This window comes from Schistocerca piceifrons, chromosome 11 (assembly GCF_021461385.2).
Source record: "Schistocerca piceifrons isolate TAMUIC-IGC-003096 chromosome 11, iqSchPice1.1, whole genome shotgun sequence".
In the NCBI taxonomy this organism is placed as follows: Eukaryota; Metazoa; Arthropoda; class Insecta; order Orthoptera; family Acrididae; genus Schistocerca; species Schistocerca piceifrons.
The window spans coordinates 13,019,835-13,041,748 of NC_060148.1; the positions used below are offsets into that span (position 1 = coordinate 13,019,835).

The 21,914-nt window shown below is 44.2% G+C and overlaps 1 protein-coding gene across 1 annotated transcript in view; it reads right to left on the reverse strand.

Annotated features, from left to right (window-relative positions):
• The window catches only part of LOC124720221 (forkhead box protein D3-A-like), a 183,959-nt gene that overhangs the window by 115,019 nt on the left and 47,026 nt on the right, over positions 1-21,914 (reverse strand). Inside the window, exons 3-4 of the mRNA XM_047245543.1 lie at positions 10,329-10,464; positions 3,598-3,672 (exon numbers count right to left, since the gene is read on the reverse strand). Of these exons, the coding sequence (XP_047101499.1) occupies positions 3,598-3,672; positions 10,329-10,464 (211 nt within the window). The remainder of the gene's footprint in view (positions 1-3,597; positions 3,673-10,328; positions 10,465-21,914) is intronic.

The following is a 21,914-nucleotide window of genomic DNA, read 5'->3' on the forward strand; positions in this document are numbered from 1 at the left end:
TCTGTAAAGTTTGGAAGGTAGGAGACGAGGTACTGGCGGAAGTAAAGCTGTGAGGACGGGGCGTGAGTCGTGCTTGGGTAGCTCAGATGGTAGAGCACCTGCCCGCGAAAGGCAAAGGTCCCGAGTTCGAGTCTCGGTCCGGCACACAGTTTTAATCTGACAGGAAGTTTCATATCAGCGCACACTCCGCTGCAGAGTGAAAATCTCATTCTGGAATGTCCAGTTGTGCTGCGAGATGTTTCATTCTGATCCATCCATGTCGTAACAGATGTCCTGTAATTCTGTCCCTTCTCCCTGTCAGAGTATTACACATACTTTTTTCCTCTCCGATTCTGCTCAGAACTTCCTCATTCGTTACCTTATCAATCCACCTAATTTTCAACATTCGTTTGTAGCAACACATCTCAAGTTCTTCTATTCTCTTCTTTTCCAGTTTTCCCAAAGTCCATGTTTCACTACCATACAGTTCTGTACTGCAGACGTACGTTCTCAGAAATTTCTTCCTCAAAGTCGGCTTGAGTGGCCGAGCGGTTCTAGGCGCTACAGTCTGGAACCGTGCAACCGCTACGGTCGCAGGTTCGAATCCTGCTTCGGGCATGGATGTGTGTGATGTCCTTAGGTTAGTTAGGTTTAAGTAGTTCTAGGTTCTAGGGGACTGATGACCTCAGAAGTTAAGTCCCATAGTGCTCAGAGGCATTTGAACCATTTATTCCTCAAATTAAGGCCTATGTTTGATGCCAGTAGACTTCTCTTGGCCAGGAATGCCCTTTTTGGCAGTGCTAGTCTGATTTTGATGTCCTCCTTGCTCCATCCGTCATTGGTGATTTTACTGCCTAAGTACCAGCATTCCTTAACTTCATCTACTTCCTGACCATCAATCCTGATGGCAAGCTTCTCGCTGTTCTCATTTCTGCTGCTTCTCATTACTTTCGTCTTTCTTCGATTTACTCTCAATTCATGCTCTGTACTCATTAGACTGTTCATTCCACTCAGCAGATCATGTAATTCTTCTTCACTTTCACTCAGGATAGGAATGTCATCAGCATATCGTATCATTGATATCCTTTCACCTTGAATTTTAATTCCACAGCTAAAGCTTTCTTTTGTTTCCGACTTAACTTCTTCGATGTACTGATTGAGCAGTAGGGGCGAAAGACTAGAGCCCTGTCTTACACCCCTTTTAATCCGAGCACTTCGTCCTCGGTCGTCCACTCTTATTACTTCCCCTCTTCACCATTGTACATATAGTAATTACCTGTCTCTCCCTATAGATTACCCCTATTTTTCTCAGAATCTCGAACATCTTGCACCATTTTATATTGTCGAACGGTTTTTCCAGGTCGACAAGTCCTATGAACGTGTCTTGATTTTCTTTTTGGCTTGCTTCCATTATCAACCGCAATTTCAGATTTGCCTCTCTGGTGTTTTAACCTTTTCTGAAGCCAAACTGATCGTCACCTAGCGTATTCTCAATTTTCTTTTCCATTCTTCTGTATATTATTCTTGTAAGCAGCTTCGATGCATGAGCTGTTGAGCTGATTGTGCGATAATTCTCGCACTTGTCAGCTCTTGCCGTCTCCGGAATTGTGTGGATCATATTTTACCGAAAGTCAAATGGTACATCGCCAGACTCAAACATTCCTCACACAAACGTGAATAGTCGTTTTGTTACTACTTCCCCCAATGATGTTAGAAATTCTGATAGTATCTTTTCTGCGTTATTTGAACTTCAGTCCTGGAGAGCTCCTTTAAATTCTGATTCCAGTACTGGAACTACAGTCATACTCATAAATTAAGGATACATGGTGAAACAACGCTCTGGTGGGCGGTTTGCGGGTTTGAATCACCTCGGGGTGTGACCGTGCGGTGCATCTGACCTGGGGTCGTCGCACGGTGGCGCTGGCAGCAGTCCACATACGCAGACGTGTGTCGGTGCTTGTCAGAGTACGGTGCAGCGAGTAAGTGTGCAGACGTTTTCAGACGTGCTGATAGTGACTGTGTGTTGGAAATGGCTCAAAGAACACATATTGATGACGTTATGAGGCGTAGAATACTAGGGTGACTGAGGCTGGTCAAACACAGCAGGTCGTAGCACGGGCCCTCCGTGTGCCACAAAGTGTGATCTCAAGATTACGGCAAGGATTCCAGCAGACAGGAAACGTGTCCAGGCGCTACAGTACGGGACGTCCACAGTGTACAAAACCACGAGAAGACCGATATCTCACCATCAGTGCCCGCAGACGACCACGGAGTACCGCAGGTAGCCTCGCTCGGGACCTTACCGCACCCACTGGAACAGCTGTCTCCAGACACACAGTCTACAGACGACTGGGCAGACACGGTTTATTCGCCCGGGGACCTGCAAGGTGCATTCCACTGACCCCAGGTCACAGGAGAGCCCATAAAGCCCGGTGTCAAGAACACAGTACATGGTCCCACGTTATGTTCACAGACTAGTCCAGGTATAGTCTGAACAGTGATTGTCGCCAGGTTTTCCTCTGGCGTGAATCAGGAACCAGATACCAACCTCTTAATGTCCTTGAAAGGGACCTGTATCGGGGTTGTGGTTTGATGGTGTGGGGTGGGATTATGATTGGTGCACGTACACCCCTGCATGTCTTTGACAGAGGAACTGTAACAGGTCAGGTGTATCGGGACGTCATTTTGCACCAGTATGTCCGCCTTTTCTGGGGCGCAGTGGGTCCCTGGTCCTCCTAGTGGATGATAACGCACGGCCCCACCGAGCTGCCATCGTGGAGGAGTACCTTGAAACAGAATATATCTGGAGAATCGAGTGGCCTGCCTGTTCTCCAGACCTAAACCCCATCGAGCACGTCTGGGATGCTCTCGGTCGACGTAAAGCTGCACGTCCTCAAACCCCTACGAAACTTCAGGAGCTCCGACAGGCACTGGTGCAAGAATGGGAGGCTATACCCCAGCAGCTGCTCGACCACCTGATCCAGAGTACGACAACCCGTTGTGCGGCCTGTGTACATGTGCACGGTGATCATATCCCATACTGATGTCGGGGTACATGCGCAGGAAACAGTGGCGTTTTGTAGCACGTGTGTTCCGGGACGGTTTTCGCAACTTATCATCAATACCGCGGACTTACAGATCTGTGTCGTGTGTGTCCCCTATATCTATGCCCCTAAAAAAAACCACCCTTTAGTTATTGTTATTTTGAAAAGTATCATTCTTTGTGAACTCTGTAGATAAAACAAAAAAAATGCTGTAAAAAGATGAAAAACAAAAACTGTAAGATGTACGACCTGTTTTAAACATCAGGTAACACGTCTATAATTTGGCAATAAATAAATAAATATGTGCCTGTGCTATTGCCGCCAGTTTTGTGTAGTGGCACCATATTCTACAATTATCCTTAATTTATGATTTCTTCTAAATCCACTCCTGTTTCCTCTTCTGTCCTATCATAGATATATTCCCCCTCAATTGCAAATACCTACCGAAACATCAGGGAGAACATGTTTGGCGACAGTTAGGAGGGACCACCCTATAGAAGTTTGGTTAGTGGTGTTGTTTGTGTTGTTGTTGTTGTGGGTGTTTACTTGCGAGTGATACGGCGTGCTGCCTTACCTGAGGTGTGACGACGTCTGGAAGTTCCTCTGGTGCTGTGGCGGTGAGGACAGGAAGGGGAAGAAAGATGGCGACCTGTGAACAGTAGAAACAGACACACACATAACACACGCAGCTAGACCACATTCCCGCCACACACACACTTTTAAAACACGAGCACTTGCTGTGGAAAACTGACGTTGTCGGGTGAGAGAGATACGGTGATCTGTATCATATGTTACGAATATTTTAATGCTCTCGACCGCTGACTTTACAAGCGGACATTCGTGCTTTCACCAGCCTTTCAATATTGTCAAGTTACACGCAGTAACTGATTGAATTTCCTAATGTTGAGAAACTAGTTTAGTTTAGTTATGTCACGTTCTGTAGATCATTTTCATGATTATTTTATTGATATGATGTAGGAACAAGTCAGATTACAAGATATACAGGGTGGTCCATTGATCGTGACCAGGCCAAATATCTCACGAAATAAGCATAAAACGAAAAAGATACATAGAACGAAACTCATCTAGCTTGAAGGGGGAAACGAGATGGCGCTCGGCCAGTCAACAGACGAGGTCGGCCTGTACGCTTTTGTACTGTACGTGTGCCTTCACGTTTCCACTTCACTATCACAACGGAAACAGTGGAGCTGGCCGCTATGGCCGAGTGGTTCTAGGCGCTTCAGTCTGGAACCGCGCGACCGCTACGGTCGGAGGTTCGAATCCTGCCTCGGACATGAATGTGTGTAATGTCCTTAGGTTAGTTAGGTTTAAGTAGTTCTGATGTTAATTCCCATAGCGTTCAGAGCCATTTTAACAACTCAGTTCGCTGATATGTAGTACCTGGCAGTAGGTGGCAGCAGAATGCACCCAATATGAAAAACGTGTGTTTTTGGGGGGTGTCCGGATACTTTTGATCACATAGTGTACGTGGCATTAGATGTCTAAGCACAGATCACGTAATTCGCGTAAATAATGGGCCTCTGATTTGTGTACTCATTGGTGGCGTCCTATAGCGGCACAGATGGGTTCCACAGGATTTACATCAGGCGAATTTGGCCGCCGAGACATGCATGTGGCGAGACTATAATGCTCGTCAACCTACTGTAGCACTGTTCTGGCATCGAAACAGGGACCGTTATACTGCTGACAAGGGAACCTCCCCATCGCACCCCCTCAGATTTAGTTATAAGTTGGCACAGTGGACAGGCCTTGAAAAACTGAACACAGATCAATCGAGAAAACAGGGAGAAGTTGTGTGGAACTATGAGAAAAATAAGCAAAATATACAAACTGAGTAGTGCATGCTTAAGATAGGCAACATCAAGGACACAGGGAGCTCAGGAGCGCCGTGGTCTTGTGGTTAGCGTGAGCAGCTGTGGAACGAGAGTTCCTTGGTTCAAGTCTTCCCTCGACTGAAAAACTGAATTTTTTTTTTTCGCAAAGTTTTGATCTGTCCGTTCGTTCATTGACGTCTCTGTTCGCTGCAATAAGTTTAGTGTCTGTGTTTCGCGACCGCACTGAAAAACCGTGCGATTAGTAGACGAAAGGACGTGCCTGTCCAATGGGAACCGAAAACATTTGATGGCAAGGTCACAGGTCAACCGATTCCTCCACAGGAAAACACGTCTGATATATTCTATACGACGCTGGTGACGGCATGTGCGTCACATGACAGGAATATGTTGTCGACCCACCTAACTTGTACACTTGGCGAATGGGTAGAAAGATTCTTCTACCTTGCCCGATTTAGGTTTTCTTGTGGATGTGATAATCACTCCCAAAAAAGTGATGAAAACATAAGAGTTTGTCACATAAACTGCAACGAATGAATGCAACAGTTTCACAGTCGCAGAGTTTTCTCTGTGCTCTGTCAAAACATATGCTTTTAACATTTTCAAATTTTTCCGTGTGTAGACCGTCAAATCCTGCATCTGTCCAAGCAAATCAGAACATGTCCTAGAATTTTGGAGACGCAAGTTAATTATTTGTGAGTGCCTGAACTGAAAATTGTCTGAAAATAAAAAAAAATTAAAACTTTTCACTCGAGGGAAGATTCGAACCAAGGACCTCTTCTTCCGCAACTGCTCACGCTAACCGCGTGACCACGGCGCTCCTGAGCTCACATTATCCTTGGTGTTGCCTATCTTGCGCATGGACTACTCAGTTTGTATATTTTGCTTATATTTTTCATAGTTCCACGCAACGTCTTCCTGTTTTCTCGATTGATCTGTGTTCAGTTTTTCAAGGACTATCCACTGTGCCAACTTATAACTAAATCTGAGGGGGGTGCGATGGGGAGGTTCCCTTGTGGGATGACATCGCCGTCGGGGAAGACGTGGAACATGAAGGGATGCAGGCGGTTCGCAGCTGTCGACGTGTCTTCGATTACCGCCACAGGTCCCATGCAAGCGGAGGAGGATGTCTCCCGTAGGTCAGTACTTCTCCCGCCAGCCCGCGGCCGTGGCGCGCTGCACGTTTCGAGCCGCCGTTCACTTCGGCGTCTGTGAAGACGACCGTCGACCCAGTGTAGCAAAAATGTGATTCACTCCAAAGAGTCGACACGTTTCCACTGATCGACGGTCGAATCATCTCACTGCAAAAATGGTTCAAATGGCTCCGAGCACTATGGGACTTAACATTTGAGGTCATCAAGTCCCCTAGAACTTAGAACTACTTAAATTCACATCAAAGTATCTCCTGTGTTCAGTGTGTGTATTAACTCGTGGAACTGGAGACGTGAAGTCAATGATGCCATTGATGACGTCATTATACAGTGGTGATTGATCGACCAACGTAACAAAATTCTTAGACAAAAAAGTATACGTAGAAAACGAAAGAAATGGTCGGTAAGCCAATCTCAGGGCAGTTCTGGCTCAGTGGTGTTGAACAAATAACGGAAGAACACGTAACGTGTCCGGTCCTTATACCAAAGAACAGTTCGCCGTCAATCTTTCCTTTACGACCTCTGGGAGAACTGTAGAAGCACACGAAAAATTATTATCATCACTATGGGAATCAAAGAAGTCAACTGGTACGAAATAAATGAAGTAGACTTTGGTATTACAATATGCTCTATTTAAGCACACTATCAACATAAGAGCAGGTCGAGGAAAGGCGCAAAAGGTAGCAAGAAAAGATGAGGTACTTTCCTTCTTCTCTTAAAACAAATGGCTCTGAGCACTATGGGACTTAACTTCTGAGGTCATCAGTCCCCTAGAACTTAGAACTACTTAAACCTAACTAACCTAAGGACATCACACACATCCATGCCCGAGGCAGGATTCGAACCGGCGACCGTAGCAGCAGCGCGGTTTCGGACTGAAGCGCCTAGAACCGCTCGGCCATAGCGGCCGGCGCCCACTACAATCATTGACTATGTCGTTGGGTCAACATGTGGTCTGCTGTGGAGATCCATGTTCGACACCGTACGATGAACGGTGTGCTCCAAAACACTTGTGCGTGCCGCAGCATTATGCTCCTTCGGCAGAGATGCCTCAGATCCCACCTATCCTACTTTACAGAGCAGACAAGCCTCCGAACCCCACGTTCTGTGAAGAGTCGTGTATGTCCAACCTTTTATCGCGTAGTGGTAGTTTGACTGTCCTCCTACCTCTTTCCGTAGACACTAACGACAGCAGCACGCGAACATTCGACCAGCTTCGCCGTTTTCGAGACACCCGTTCACAGGCTCTGCGTAACAGTAATCTGCCCTATGGCAAAATCGCTTATATCAACAGATTTGCCGGCCGCGGTGGCCGAGCGGTTCTAGGCGCTACAGTCTGGAACCGCGTTGCTGCTACGGTCGCAGGTTCGAATCCTGCCTCGGGCATGGATGTGTGCGATGTCCTTAGGTTAGTTAGGTTTAAGTAGTTCTAAGTTCTAGGGGACTGATGACCTCAGATGTTATGTCCCATAGTGCCTGGAGCCATTTGATCAGACTGTCACAGCCCACACATTTCTCTTAAACTGGTGCCCATGTCCACCCTCAACAGTCCTACCTGTCTCTGAATGTGTGCATTTACGTTCTTACGGTGTCGCTGCAAATCTGCTCCAAGTAAACTTTGTAAATCGAAAATGAAGGATTATGGATACATGTTTAGACGAATTTTTGTCCTCGGTTTGGTGTAAGGAACCTGTGCCCAAATTCTAAAACTTCCTTTGACCCACCCTAAAAAAGGGAAGTGTCCATCAGAGGACCAGAAAACGAAATGAAACTTCATGGTTAGAGAATATACGCGACGTTACTTCATTGGTTTGGCAAATTTATAATGGACACAGTTACCAGTATGACGTAGCATCCACTGTTACTTGGACCCATGCACTGATTCTCTTGGGAAGGGTGCCGTATCTGTTCCAGGCTGCTCCACAAATGTTGTTTCAGGTCCTTGGTATCCTGCTACTGGCAATAGTATACAGTGATATCCGCGCTGTTCCCACACAAATTCTATTTGGGACACTTCTGGGGGTCATGCTGGCCACGAGAGTAGCTCAATATTAACAGGAACACAAGCCGTGTGTGCAAGAGCATTGTCATGTTGGAAAATGGTACAACAACACTGTTATATGAGGAGTAATACGTGAGGACTCAGACGTGTGTGATGTACTGTTCTGCCATCTCAGTTCCATCAATCGGTTAAGACCAACACGAGAGTAGCTCAATATTAACAGGAACATGTGCACGAGTGTTGTTCGGTTGGAAAATAGTACCACGACACTGTCGTATGGGGAGTAACACGTGAGGACTCAGGACGTCTGTGATGTACTGTTCTGCATAACAGTTCCTCGATCGATTCATAGTAACATATGCCACAGGTGCGTGAGCATTGTCCTGTTGGAGAATAGTACCACGACACTGTCGCCTGAGGAGCAACATTTGAGGACTCATGATGTCTGTGATGTACTGTTCTGCCACACAATTTGTAAAAGACTTTCTGTACGCGAATTAATAGCTGTTGATGGGTTAGTTGGCAGCACGTCTTATCACGAATCTACATTGGACGTGTCCGGATCCCGGGCCCCCAGAGTGGAAGGCTGGCGAGCTACAACCGAGCGTGCGGGCCGCCACGGATACATTGCAAACTCCGGCAGGGTAAGCATTTGCTGTCGTGCGTTGTCCAGAGCATCTGGCAACAGGGCAACCACATGGCCAATCGGAATGCCCGCTGCCAAGTTTCCCTAGTTTATAACATTAGTAATATTGTTTCCAACTGGCATCAGCTTTCCAGGGTTGAAATTTCGCGACATAATTTTTCTCCACCCGATATATATATATATATATATATATATATATATATATATATATATATACTGGCCATTAAAATTGCTACACCACGAAGCTGACGTGCTACAGACGCAAAATTTAACCGACAGGAAGAAGATGCTGCGATATGGAAATCATTAGCTTTTCAGAGCATTCACACAAGGTTGGTGCCGGTGGCGACACCTACAACGTGCTGACATGAGGAATGTTTCCAACGGATTTCTCATACACAAACAGCAGTTGACCGGCGTTGCCTGGTGACACGTCGTTGTGATGCCTCGTGTAAGGAGGAGAAATGCGTACCATCACGTTTCCGACTTCGATAAAGGTCGGATTGTAGCCTGTCGTGATTGCGGTTTATAGTATCGCGACATTGCTGCTCGCGTTGGTCGAGACCCAATGACTGTTAACAGAATATGGAATCGGTGGGTTCAGGAGGGTAATACGGAACACCGTGCTGGCTCCCAACGGCCTCGTATCACTAGCCGTCGAGATGACGGGCATCTTATTCGCACGGCTGTAACGGATCGTGCAGCCACGTCTCGATCTCTGAGTCAACAGATGGGGACGTTTGGAAGACAACAACCATCTGCACGAACAGTTTGGCGACGTTTGCAGCAGCAGGGACTATCAGCTCGGAGACCGTGGCTGCGGTTACCCTTGACGCTGCACCACAGACAGGAGCGCCTGCGATGGTGTACTCGACGACGAACCTGGATGCACGAATGACAAAATGTCATTTTTTCGTATGAATCTAGGTTCTGTTTACAGCATCACGATGGTCGCTTCCGTGTTTGGCGACATCGCGTTGAATGCACATTGGAAACGTGTATTCGTCGTCGCCATACTGGCGTATCACCTGGCGTCATGGTATGGGGTGTCATTGGTTACTAGTCTAGGTCACCTCTCGTTCGCATTGACGGCGCTTTGAACACTGGACGTTACATTTCAGATGTGTTACGACCCGTGGCTCTACCCTTCATTCGATCCCTGTGAAACCCTACATTTCAGCAGGATAATGCACGACCGCATATTGCAGGTCCTGTACGGGCCTTTCTGGATACAGAAAATGTTCGACTGCTGCCCTGGCCAGCACATTCTACAGATATCTCACCAACTGAAAACGTCTGGTCAATGGTGGCCGAGCAACTGGCTCGTCACAATACGCCAGTCACTGCTCTTGATGAACTGTGGTATCGTGTTGAAGCTGCAGGGGCAGCTGTACCTGTACACGCCATCCGAGCTCTGTTTGACTCAATGCCCAGACGTATCAAGGCCGTTATTATGGCCAGAGGTGGTTGTTCTGGGTACTGATTTCTCAGGATTTATGCACCCAAATTGCGTGAAAATGTAATCACATGTCAGTTCTAGTATAACATATTTGTGCAATGACTACCCGTTTATCATCTGCATTTCTTCTGGGTGTAGCAATTTTAATGGCCAGTAGTGTATACATGTGTGTGGGTGCGTGTGTCGGTACTCACCCAGGCTGGAGGTAGGTGGCGTGGTGGTGCTCGAGCGCCATGGCGACCAGGGTGTGGTGGTGCGGCTCCATGGGCTGCTGCTGGCCCAGGCCGGTGCTGCTCGTCACGTCCTCCGCGCCGGGGGTGAGCGGCGGTCCTGAAGACGAAACGAGCTCAGTGTTGGAAACGTCTCTCCCTGAAACACTTCCTGCCCGACCGGCACCAAACGTCTACTCGACTATGAACATGTGTAAGGTAACATAAAGGTACAGCGAGACTTTCGGGACACACTGCCAAGCATTGAAAGGCTCAAGTCGAATCAAGGTCTCTGGCGATGTTTGGTAGAACCAACCTTAACAAAACTACGAAGGTCATTCAATAATTGAACAGACAAATTAGTCTGGGGAAAAACTATTAGTAGGGCAAGTTTGGCAGTCTTATGGATTTCAAGTTGGCATCACTAGGACGAGCCCTGATCAGCTGATGTATCAACATTGTATTGTTTACAAAGTCAAAAATGCATTTCAAGATGGCGACTCCACTTGAAACGTCCACATTAGTTACTCGTTTTTTACTTGCTGAAGGCGAGAAATCAGTAAATATATACCGTAGAATGTCTAAACTTTATGGTGAAGGTTGTAATCGTGCAAATGTTTACAAGTGGGTAGAGCAGTTCAAAAACGGTCGCCACTCAGTGACTGACGAATACCGTTCTGGCCGACCATTTGCAGTTTAAACTCCCTCACTTGAAAGTCGAATTGATGACATAATTCGTGCCGACCGCCGTGTGACTGTGGAAAAGATTGTTGATAAGGTTGAAATTGGTACTGGTACAGTCCGTAACATTATCTGTAACAAGCTGAAGTACCGCAAAACAGTGCAAGATGGGTCCCAAAGGAGCTGACGCGGCTACACGAGGAAACAAGGTTGAGAGTGTGCACAGAGTTAAAGGAACGTTATGAAAGAGAAGGTAAGCACTTCCTCAACAAAATTTTAACTTCTGATGAAACATGGGTTCACTATGATGAGCCAGAATCAAAAAGACAAAGCACAAAGTGGAAGCACACCAACTCACCTATCAACAAAAAATTCAAAACCCGAGCATCAGCAGGAAAAGTTATCTTGACTGCAATCTGCGATGATGAAGGTCCAGTTTTTTATGATGATATGGAAGAGCAGCGTGCAATGAACAGCCAATACTACTCTGATTTGCTTTTAAACTAGGTGAAGCCAGCCACTAGAGAGACGTCGTGGGTCTCAGAGGAGAGGTGTGACTCTCCAGCAAGACAACGCACGCCCTCGTATTGGTCAACTAACCATCGACAACATGGGCTGGGAAGTACTGCCTCACCCCCCTTACGGACAACGAGCACCTGAAAAACTTTGTGGGAAATTGGTTCAAACTTCAAGATAAAAAGTTGTTTGCAGCAGGAATAAAAAAGCTTGTAGCCCGTTGCAACAAGTGCAAAATTGTTGAGGGGGGTTATGTTGAAAAGTAGGAAAAGAATTGTTTTGTAAAAATAAACGCTTTTTTCTCCAGACTAATTTGCCTCTTTAATTATTGAATGACACTCGTATATACAAGACAGGTGAAATACTCTCGGGTTTCATGAAGAATGCAATAATTCGAATTCCAATGCGTGGCAGGCGCAAACTAGAGTGAACATTAATAAAGGATCAGTTTAATAAGCTGTGGCTGGAAAATGCTGACTCGAATTATCTACAGAAGTATGGAAAACTGGTAGAAGTGGTCCTCGGGGAAGATTGGTTTGGTCTACGGACAGAGTAGGAACATGCTAGGCACCTTCTTATCTTAGAAGACAGGTTAGGGAAAAGCAAACCAACGATTACAACGCACGTCCTCATATTGCTCAACTAACCCGTGAAACCGTCGACTTAATGGGCTGGGAAGTACTGCCTGATGCCCTTAGAGTCGTGATGTAGCTCCTAGTGATTTCCATCGGTCTGGTGCACTGAAGGAGGCATTACGTGTGAAGAGGTTCCAGGAAAACGAGGACGTGAAGAAGTTTGTGGGAAACTGGTTCAGACATCAAGACAAAAAGTTGTATGCAGCGGGAATAGAAAAGCTTGTAGCACGTTGGAACAAGTGCATAAATGTTCAAGGGGATTATATTTAAAAGAAGAAAAAGTATTGTTTTGTAAAAATAAACGCTGCTGACAAATTTGTCACTCTGATTATTGAATGACCCTCCTGTATACAAGACAGGTGAAATACTCTAGGGTTTCATGAAGAATGTAATATTTCGAATTCCAATAAGTGACAGGTGCACACTAGAGTGAATATTAGTAAAGAATCACTTTAATAAGCCACAGCTGAAAAATGCTGACGCGAATTATTGCTGGTAGAAGTCATCTTCGGGTAAGATCGGTTTGGTTCAACGAATGGATGTAGTAACATGCTAGGCAGCGGTGACTGTAATATCTTAGAAGACACACAAAAAGATTTGAGAGTGTTGGTTGGACAGCATATTTTGATCCGTTATACATCTATTGTAGGTAGTGTTGTTGTTGTGGTCTTCAGTCTTGAGACTGGTTTGACGCAGCTCTCCATGCTACTCTATCCTGTGCAACCTTCATCTCCCAGTACCTACTGCAACCTACATCCTTCTGAATCTGCTTAGTCTATTCATCTCTTGGTCTCCCTCTACGATTTTTATACTCTACGCTTCCCTCCAGTACTAAATTAGTGATCCTTTGATGTCTCAGAATGTGTCCTACCAACCAGTCCCTTCTTTTAGCCATGTTGTGCTACAAATTCCTTGTCTCCCCAATTCTATTCAGTAGCTCCTAATCAGTTATACAATCTACCCATCTAACCTTCAGCACTCTTCTGCAGCATCACATTTCGAAAGCTTCTATTCTCTTATTGTCAACAGAAAAGACTTCCTAAAACTTCAATTAACATTCTACGCTCACGAATTTCTCCTCTTCAGAAACGCTTCTACTGTTATTCCAGTCTGCGTTTTGTATCTTCTCTACTTCGGTTATCATCAGTTATTTTGCTGCCCAGAAGCAAACCTCCTCTACTACGTTTAGTGTTCCATTTCCTAATCCAATTCCTCCAGTATCAACTGGTTCGATTTGGCTATATTCCGTTATCCTCGTCTTGCTTTTCTTCATGCTTATCTTATATCCTCTTTTCGAGACACTATACTTTCCACTGAACTGTTTATCAAGTCGTTTGGTGTCTCTCACAGAATTAGAACGTCATTGGGAAACCTCACAAGTTTTCACTTCTTCTCCCTGAGCTTTACTTCCTTTTACAAAATTTCTTTTTCGCATGTTTACTGCTTGCTCTACGTGCAGATTGGGCAACATTGGGGATAGGCAACAATGCTGCCTCACTCACTTGGCAGCCATTCCTTGCCTTATATTTCGTCCAGCTTTTACAAGTGAAGTCTGGTTTCTGTAGCAGATGGAGTTGTACCTGGAGGTTAGTGTGCCCAGGAACACATTGTGCTTTCTCATCGATGTCTAGATGTAGTGACCAACTTTACAACCACGTGAAGGAATGCTCAGTAGGAACAGACAACAGCAGTTTGCGGAATTTTCTACAGTTTTCGTTGTCGTGACACACAACGTTGTGTTTTGTGCAGCGTTTATGAATAATGTCAGTTCTACATATGTAACTGCTGCACAGTATATTAAAATTTCTGGAGGCTATTCTTAAGAATCTGTGTATCTTCAAAACTAGTTACGCGACATGTGGTTCGTTAAGACATAATTTATCGATTTTGTACCTCGAGACACAAGTCTTTAAGTATTGAACACGTGATCTTTACAAATGAACTAAATTTTTCTAGTACCTTAACATTTTTCCTACTCTTGAAAACAGAAGTCTGTGTTAGTTGGCAACAGTTTACATACCAAGATGCGCTTAACTTTCAACTAGTTTTCGATAATAGTACTTCTTATTTTGATTTCACTCGTAGTTACTGATGTGTAGTATATTAATAATGTATCAGACAGGAGGTTAAATACTGTACTGATGAGAACGCTTTCATATATGAACAGAATAACTGTTCCTAAGTACATGGCCAGGTTGTGCCTCGAATTGGTAATTCACATTCATACGAGGTGCATTCAAGTTCTAAGGCCTCCGATTTTTTTTCTCCAGACTGGAAAGGGATAGAAACATGCGCATTGTTTTAAAATGAGGCCGTGTTCATTGTCAATACGTCCCAGAGATGGCAGCACCGTATGGCAGATGGAATTTTACCGCCAGCGGCGAGAATGAGAACTGTTTTAAATACTTAAAATGGCGACGTTTTCCTTACTTGAACAGCGTGCAATCATTCGTTTTCTGAATTTGCGTGGTGTGAAACCAATTGAAATTCACCGACAGTTGAAGGAAACATGTGGTGATGGAGTTACGGATGTGTCGAAAGTGCGTTCGTGGGTGCGACAGTTTAATGAAGGCTGAACACCGTGTGACAACAAACCGAAACAACCTCGGGCTCACACAAGCCGGTCTGACGACACGATCGAGAAAGTGGAGAGAATTGTTTTGGGGGATCGCCGAATGACTGTTGAACAGATCGCCTCCAGAGTTGGCATTTCTGTGGGTTCTGTGCACACAATCCTGCATGACGACCTGAAAACGCGAAAAGTGTCATCCAGGTGGGTGCCACGAATGCTGACGGACGACCACACGGCTGCCCGTGTGGCACGTTGCCGAGCAATGTTGACGCGCAACGACAGCAGGAATGGGACTTTCTTTTCGTCGGTTGTGACAATCGACGAGACGTGGATGCCATTTTTCAATCCAGAAACAAAGCGCCAGTCAGCTCAATTGAAGCACACAGATTCACCGCCACCAAAAAAATTTCGGGTAACCGCCAGTGCTGAAAAAATGATGGTGTCCATGTTCTGGGACAGCGAGGGCGTAATCCTTAGCCATTGCGTTCCAAAGGGCACTACGGTAACAGGTGCATCCTACGAAAATGTTTTGAAGAACAAATTCCTTCCTGCACTGCAACAAAAACGTCCGGGAAGGGCTGCGCGTGTGCTGTTTCACCGAGACAGCGCACCCGCACATCGAGCTAACGTTACGCAACAGTTTCTTCGTGATAACAACTCTGAAGTGATTCCTCGTGCTCCCTACTCACCTGACCTGGTTCCTAGTGACTTTTGGCTTTTTCCAACAATGAAAGACACTCTCCGTGGCCGCACATTCACCAGCCGTGCTGCTATTGCCTCGGCGATTTTCCAGTGGTCAAAACAGACTCCTAAAGAAGCCTTCGCAGCTGCCATGGAATCGTGGCGTCTGCGTTGTGAAAAATGTGTACGTCTGCGGGGCGATTACGTCGAGAAGTAATGCCAGTTTCATCGATTTCGGGTGAGTAGTTAATTAGAAAAAAAAAATCGGAGGCCTTAGAATTTGAATGCACCTCGTAAAAAGACTACAGCACTCAAAAAGTGAATGAATCGTATCATTTCAAATTTGTGAAGCGTCCACTTGTACGTGGAGACCGATTTTGTAATATAATTCACGAAAACTGACCTGAGATTGTATTTTTGGCAGCACTGAAGCAAAGACGTTACCACAGTGGCAGAACCGAGCTAGGTAGCAGTTGCATAGGTAGGATGTAAGGCGTACAGCTACTGGCTAGCTGGAAGAATTTAGCTGTTGGCGTATGGGCGAAATGATATTGTTTAAACTCACACAGAGCGACTAAGTGTTAGGTTCAAAAATGGTTCAAATGGCTCCGAGCACTATGGGACTTAACATCTGTGGTCATCAGTCCCCTAGAACTTAGAGCTACTTAAACCTAACTAACCTAAGGACATCACACACATCCATGCCCGAGGCAGGTTCGAACCTGCGACCGTAGCGGTCGCGCGGTTACAGACTGAAGCGCCCAGAACCGCTCGGCCATGCCGGCCGGCAAATTTTAGGTGGTAGCGTAAAGTGTGTTATAAATTCGTGGGGCTGTACGATTATCAGCAACTGAAATGATACTGACCGTTAAGAATTACTGAGCATTGCCCATGGCAGTTGTAGGAGAGTAATGAATTCATACTGTAACTCAAAGGTGAAGCAACTGGAACAAATCTGTAAGGTAACGAAATTTTGTATGTTTACCTTTTAAGTATGCAGCAACGCAATGTGGATTTTGCTAATTTTTTCAGTGCTTACCCTTGAATGCTGGAACCAAGAATTCTCCATCAGATTTAGTGTATAGGTTGATTTGGTATTACCTGATTTGTAATATTTCGCGTGTTTTGTAATCCTGACACACAGAAGTTAAATTTTGGAATCTATTTTTTTCAAACGATGTCAGACTTTTTTTTAAAATTGTGACAGTAAGTAAGAATTGTAGAACAGTTGAGAAGTTCACTGATTTTGAAGTTAATGTAAAATGTTTCATATCAGATTTTGTGAAGGAGAAACTTTATTTTGGGTACAATTTCCGAACTGAAGCATTTGGTCTTAGGATATCCCCTCATGAGTACCTCATCCCCTTACATGTCGTGCTTATTTGAAGTCAATGAATTTTTTTAAAGAAACCATTTTTCAATCAGAGTCAGAAAAATATTTATGTGCCAGAATCAGAAAAGTGTTAATGTTTCTAACAGCTTCAATGTGGGCAGCATTGCACAGTGCTGAGCCAATATCCAGTATTTTCATTGAACATTTGCAACGTTACTCATTTATCAGCCATTCTACTGATATTATTTGTATGAAGCTATTTTACGGCCGCCATTGCACTTCGCTGTGCCAAGATTGAATATTTTCTATACCAACTGTGGGGAGAACAGAATACCAAGTTTACATCCGTTAGGTCCACAGAACTCAGTGATCACGAGACTCAGTAAATTTCAGAGGGACTGATTTCATTATGAAAATTGGGTACTGGTTTTGCAGATTAAATCATTTGCTCAACAACACATCACTCAGTAAATTTGTGTAAGACAAAGATTACGCACTGAATATTCATTGGCAAACAAAATACAAAAAACAAAAAAAATTGTAAAAGAACGTTACAAAATGAAATAAGAAAATGTGCTGAACTTCTATTATAGTGCTGTGTAGATGTGAAAGTCTGAGAAGTGTTTCAAAGTCCAGCAGCCTCCCCTACAAACTGGAGGTAACCTTTCGCTGCCTGTGTTTTACCGCTTCTGCATTCACAGTTTGCAAGAGTGAATCGAAAGTGAAATTCTGAAGCTAGCGCGGATAAAATACAGGGTGCGAAAGATTAGCTACAACCAGACCTGCCGTTGTAAGAGTCGAAGAAAATTAAAGGAAAAATGTAGTTGAGCTGTGTCACTTATTTTAAGCAGATTCAGAGGGATGAAGGCTGCAGCAGTTATTCGGAGGTGAAGAGCTTCGCACAGGATAGAATAGCATAGGGTATCGCACAGCTGAGTCTTTGGACTAGGGGTGGCGGTTATCACTGAAACAATCGATTTTCGGTTGCACCTTTTTTTATCCGCCAATTTAACCTGATTGTTACAACCACTCAGAATAACCGGTTTGTGAAATAACCTACTTTCTGTTTTTTTTTTTGTTATTTCAGTAATAACCATAGAAATCGAACAAGGATTGAAAAATTTCTGCTCTCCCAGTTTCAAGATAAACAGAATAAAATATTAAACAGGAAAATAAAACAAAAAATTAGTCCGTCCAACGTTCTCTGCTTTTCTCTTAAAGTGATAAGTTGTTGAATACTACAAAAAAAGTATCCAGTATTCTGCTACTTATTTCAATTTTTTGAAACTCTACTCAAAAATCATGCTGAAATTGGGGATCATAACACTATTTGAGCATTACGAATAGTCAGTGCTAAAGGGTGAAAACTGAGGTTGAAAAGCTTTGTTTTTCGTGTTAATTTGCCCGTTTTCAAGGGAGCTACAAGCAGATAAAGGCACATTACGTAGAAACAGGTAGAAGGTCAGATACTTTCTATAATTATTGTACGAGGATCATTCAATAATTGAAGAGACAAATTGGTCTCAGGAAAAAACTGTTAGTAGGACAAGTTTGGTACTTTTATGGCTTTAAGTTGGCATCACTGGGATGAGCCCTGATCAGCTCATGTATCAATATTTTTTTGGTTATAGCCTAAAAAATACATTTCAAGATGGTGAGTCCGCTTGAAACGTCGACATTAGTTGCACAACGTTCAATTATTCGTTTTTTAGTTGCTGAAGGCGAGAAACCCGTGAATATGTACTGCAGAATGTCTAAAGTTTACGGTGAAGGTTGTTGAATCGTGCAAACTTTTAGAAGTGGGTAGAGCAGTTCAAAAACGGTCGCCACTCAGTGACTGACGAATACCGTTCTGGCCGACCATTTGCAGTTTAAACTCCCTCACTTGAAAGTCGAATTGATAACGTTATTCGTGGCGATGGTCGTGTGACTGTGGAAATGATAGTTGATAAGGTTCAAGTCAGTACTGGTGCAGTTCGTAACATTATCCGTACCAAGCTGAAGTACCGCAAAACATGTGCAAGATGGGTCCCAAAGGAGCTGACGCGGCTACACGAGGAAACAAGGTTGAGAGTGTGCACACAGTTAAAGGAACGTTATGAAAGAGAAGGTAAGCACTTACTCAACAAATTTTTAACTTGTGATCAAACTTGGGTTCACTATTATGAGCCAGAATCAAAAAGACAAAGCACAGAGCGGAAGCACACCAATTCACCTGTCAACAAAAAATTCAAAACCCGAGCATCAGCAGGACGAGTCATGTTGACGGTGTTTCGGGATGCTGGAGGTCCAGTTTTTTGTGATTATCTCGAATAGCACCGTCCAACGATCAGAGAATGCTACTCGGCTTTGCTTTTAAACTAGGTGAAGCCAGCCATGAGAGAGAGACGTCGTGGATCTCAGAGGAGAGGTGTGATTCTCCAGCAAGACAACGCACGCCCTCGTATTGGTCAACTAACCATCGACAACATGGGCTGGGAAGTACTGCCTCACCCCCCTTACGGACAACGAGCACCTGAAAAACTTTGTGGGAAATTGGTTCAAACTTCAAGATAAAAAGTTGTTTGCAGCAGGAATAAAAAAGCTTGTAGCCCGTTGCAACAAGTGCATAATTGTTGAGGTGGGTTATGTTGAAAAGCAGGAATACTATTGTTTTGTAAAAATAAACGCTTTTATCTCCAAACTAATTTGTCTCTTTAATTATTGAATGACACTCGTATGTACAAGACAGGTGAAATACTCTCGGGTTTCACGAAGAATGCAATAATTCGAATTCCAATACGTGGCAGGCGCAAACTAGAGTGAACATTAATAAAGGATCAGTTTAATAAGCTGTGGCTGGAAAATGCTGACTCAAATTATCTACAGAAGTATGGAAAACTGGTAGAAGTGGTCCTCGGGGAAGATTGGTTTGGTCTACGGACAGAGTTGGAACATGCTAGGCACCTTCTTATCTTAGAAGACAGGTTAGGGAAAGGCAAACCAACGATTACACAAAAAGATTTGATCCGTTATACATCTATTGTAGGTAGTGTTGTTGTTGTGGTCTTCAGACCAGAGACTGGTTTGATGCACCTCTCCATGCTACTCTATCCTGTGCAAGCTTCTTCATCTCCCAGTACCTACTGCAGCCTACATCCTTCTCAATCTGCTTAGTGTATTCATCTCTTGGTCTCCCTCTACGATTTTTATCCTCTAAATTTCCCTCCAGTACTAAATTAGTGATCCCTTGATGTCTCAGAATGTGTCCTACCAACCAATCCCTTCTTTTAGTCAAGTTGTGCCACAAACTCCTCTTCTCCCCAATTCTATTCAGTAGCTCCTCATCAGTTATACAATCTATCCATCTAATCTTCAGCATTCTTGTGTAGCATCACATTTCGAAACCTTTTATTCTCTTATTGTCAACAGAAAAGACTTCCTTAAATTTCAGTTTATATTCTTCGTTCACAAATCTCTCCTTTTCAGAAACGCTTCTATTGTCATTCCAGTCTGCATTTTGTATCCCCTCTACTTCGGTTATCATCAGTTATTTTGCTGCCCAGAAGCAAACCTCCTCCACTACGTTTAGTGTTCCATTTCCTAATCCAATTCCTTCAGTATCAACTGGTTCGATTTGACTACATTCCGTTATCCTCGTCTCGTTTTTCTTGATCCTTATCTTATATCCTCTTTTCCAGACACTATGCTTTCCGCTGAACTGCTTATCAAGTCGTTTGGTGTCTCTCACAGAACCAGAATGTCATTGGGAAACCTGAAAAGTTTTCACTTCTTCTCCCTCAACTTTACTTCCTTTTACAAAATTTCTTCTTCGCTTCTTTACCGCTTGCTCAACGTGCAGATTGGGTAACACTGGGGATAGGCAACAATTCTGCCTCACTCACTTTGCCGGCCGCAGTGCCCGAGCGGTTCTAGGCGCTTCAGTCCGGAACCACGCGACTGCTGTGGTCGCAGGTTCGAATCCTACCTCGGTATGGATGTGTGTTGTGAGAACCTTGCACAGGAGAGAGTAGCAGGGAGAGCTGCATCAAACCAGTCTCAGGACTGAAGACCACAACAACAACAACGTAAGTCGCAGACAAATCTTTAATGTACTAAAGCAAATGAAGCATTGTGCCTCACTGTTCTGTCACTTCGTAAAAGTATTTCCAGAGTAGGTTTGGTACCATAACACAATATCACAGAAGCCTGGCGATGACAGCGAGAAACTGCCGTACTGACCAGGTGGGTTCAAGTCCTGCACACTGCACTTGCACCGTGTACCTTAAGCCACGACACACAGCAACAGGGACATTGTTGTCTCAACAATGCTGTACCAGTTTGTGGCACCCCTGGCGTGAAGCGCCATGTCTTTGGACTCGATGATGTTTGACTTTACTTTTGTCTGTGTTCCTCTGCGCGCTATGTTCGTACAGCCATATTGTATTCGCCTTGTTCAGTTTTTAAATAAATGTTCGTTCGACTGTCGGTGACGACGAGGTTACCACTGTGGATATTACGGCGTGTCGTTCGGTAATAACACAGCTTTTGCAGTCGAGTGAACACTTATTGAAACACTGAACAAGGCTGCATGTACATAGCGCGCAGAGCGACATACACACAAGCAAAGTCAAAGATCATCAGGTCCAAAGATATTGCGCTTCACGCCAGAGGCGACGCACGTTCTTCTGCCCATGTATTTTTTGCTCGTTTCAGTCGGCATTGTTATTAAAATAGCGCCGATCACTATTCCCATTTTCTACAATAACGCAATAGTACAAATCAAAGCAAATTTTATGAATAAAAATTACTCCTATTTTTTTAAAAAAAAAGGTTAATTTAAAAACGAAAAATGTTAACACTGCTGCTATGACTAATCGATATTTCGGTATTTTTACTCGATTATTAGTAAAATATAAAAAGCACCTGTTATAACCGAGACCAAAGAAAAATAACGGTTAGGTCGGTATTGGGCTATCATATTTCTTAGACAAAGATTTTTGACGCAGCGCTAAACAGGGGTATTACACTGTCGTCATATTTTTCGTGAAATTTCAAGATGGCGGATAAAAACTTGTTATTATGCGATGCAGTTGCTGGTAGGACAATAGCAATGTGTGTGGATTTGGAGGAAAAGCGGCGGAAAAAAAGGGAAACATACTTGGATGAAGCCC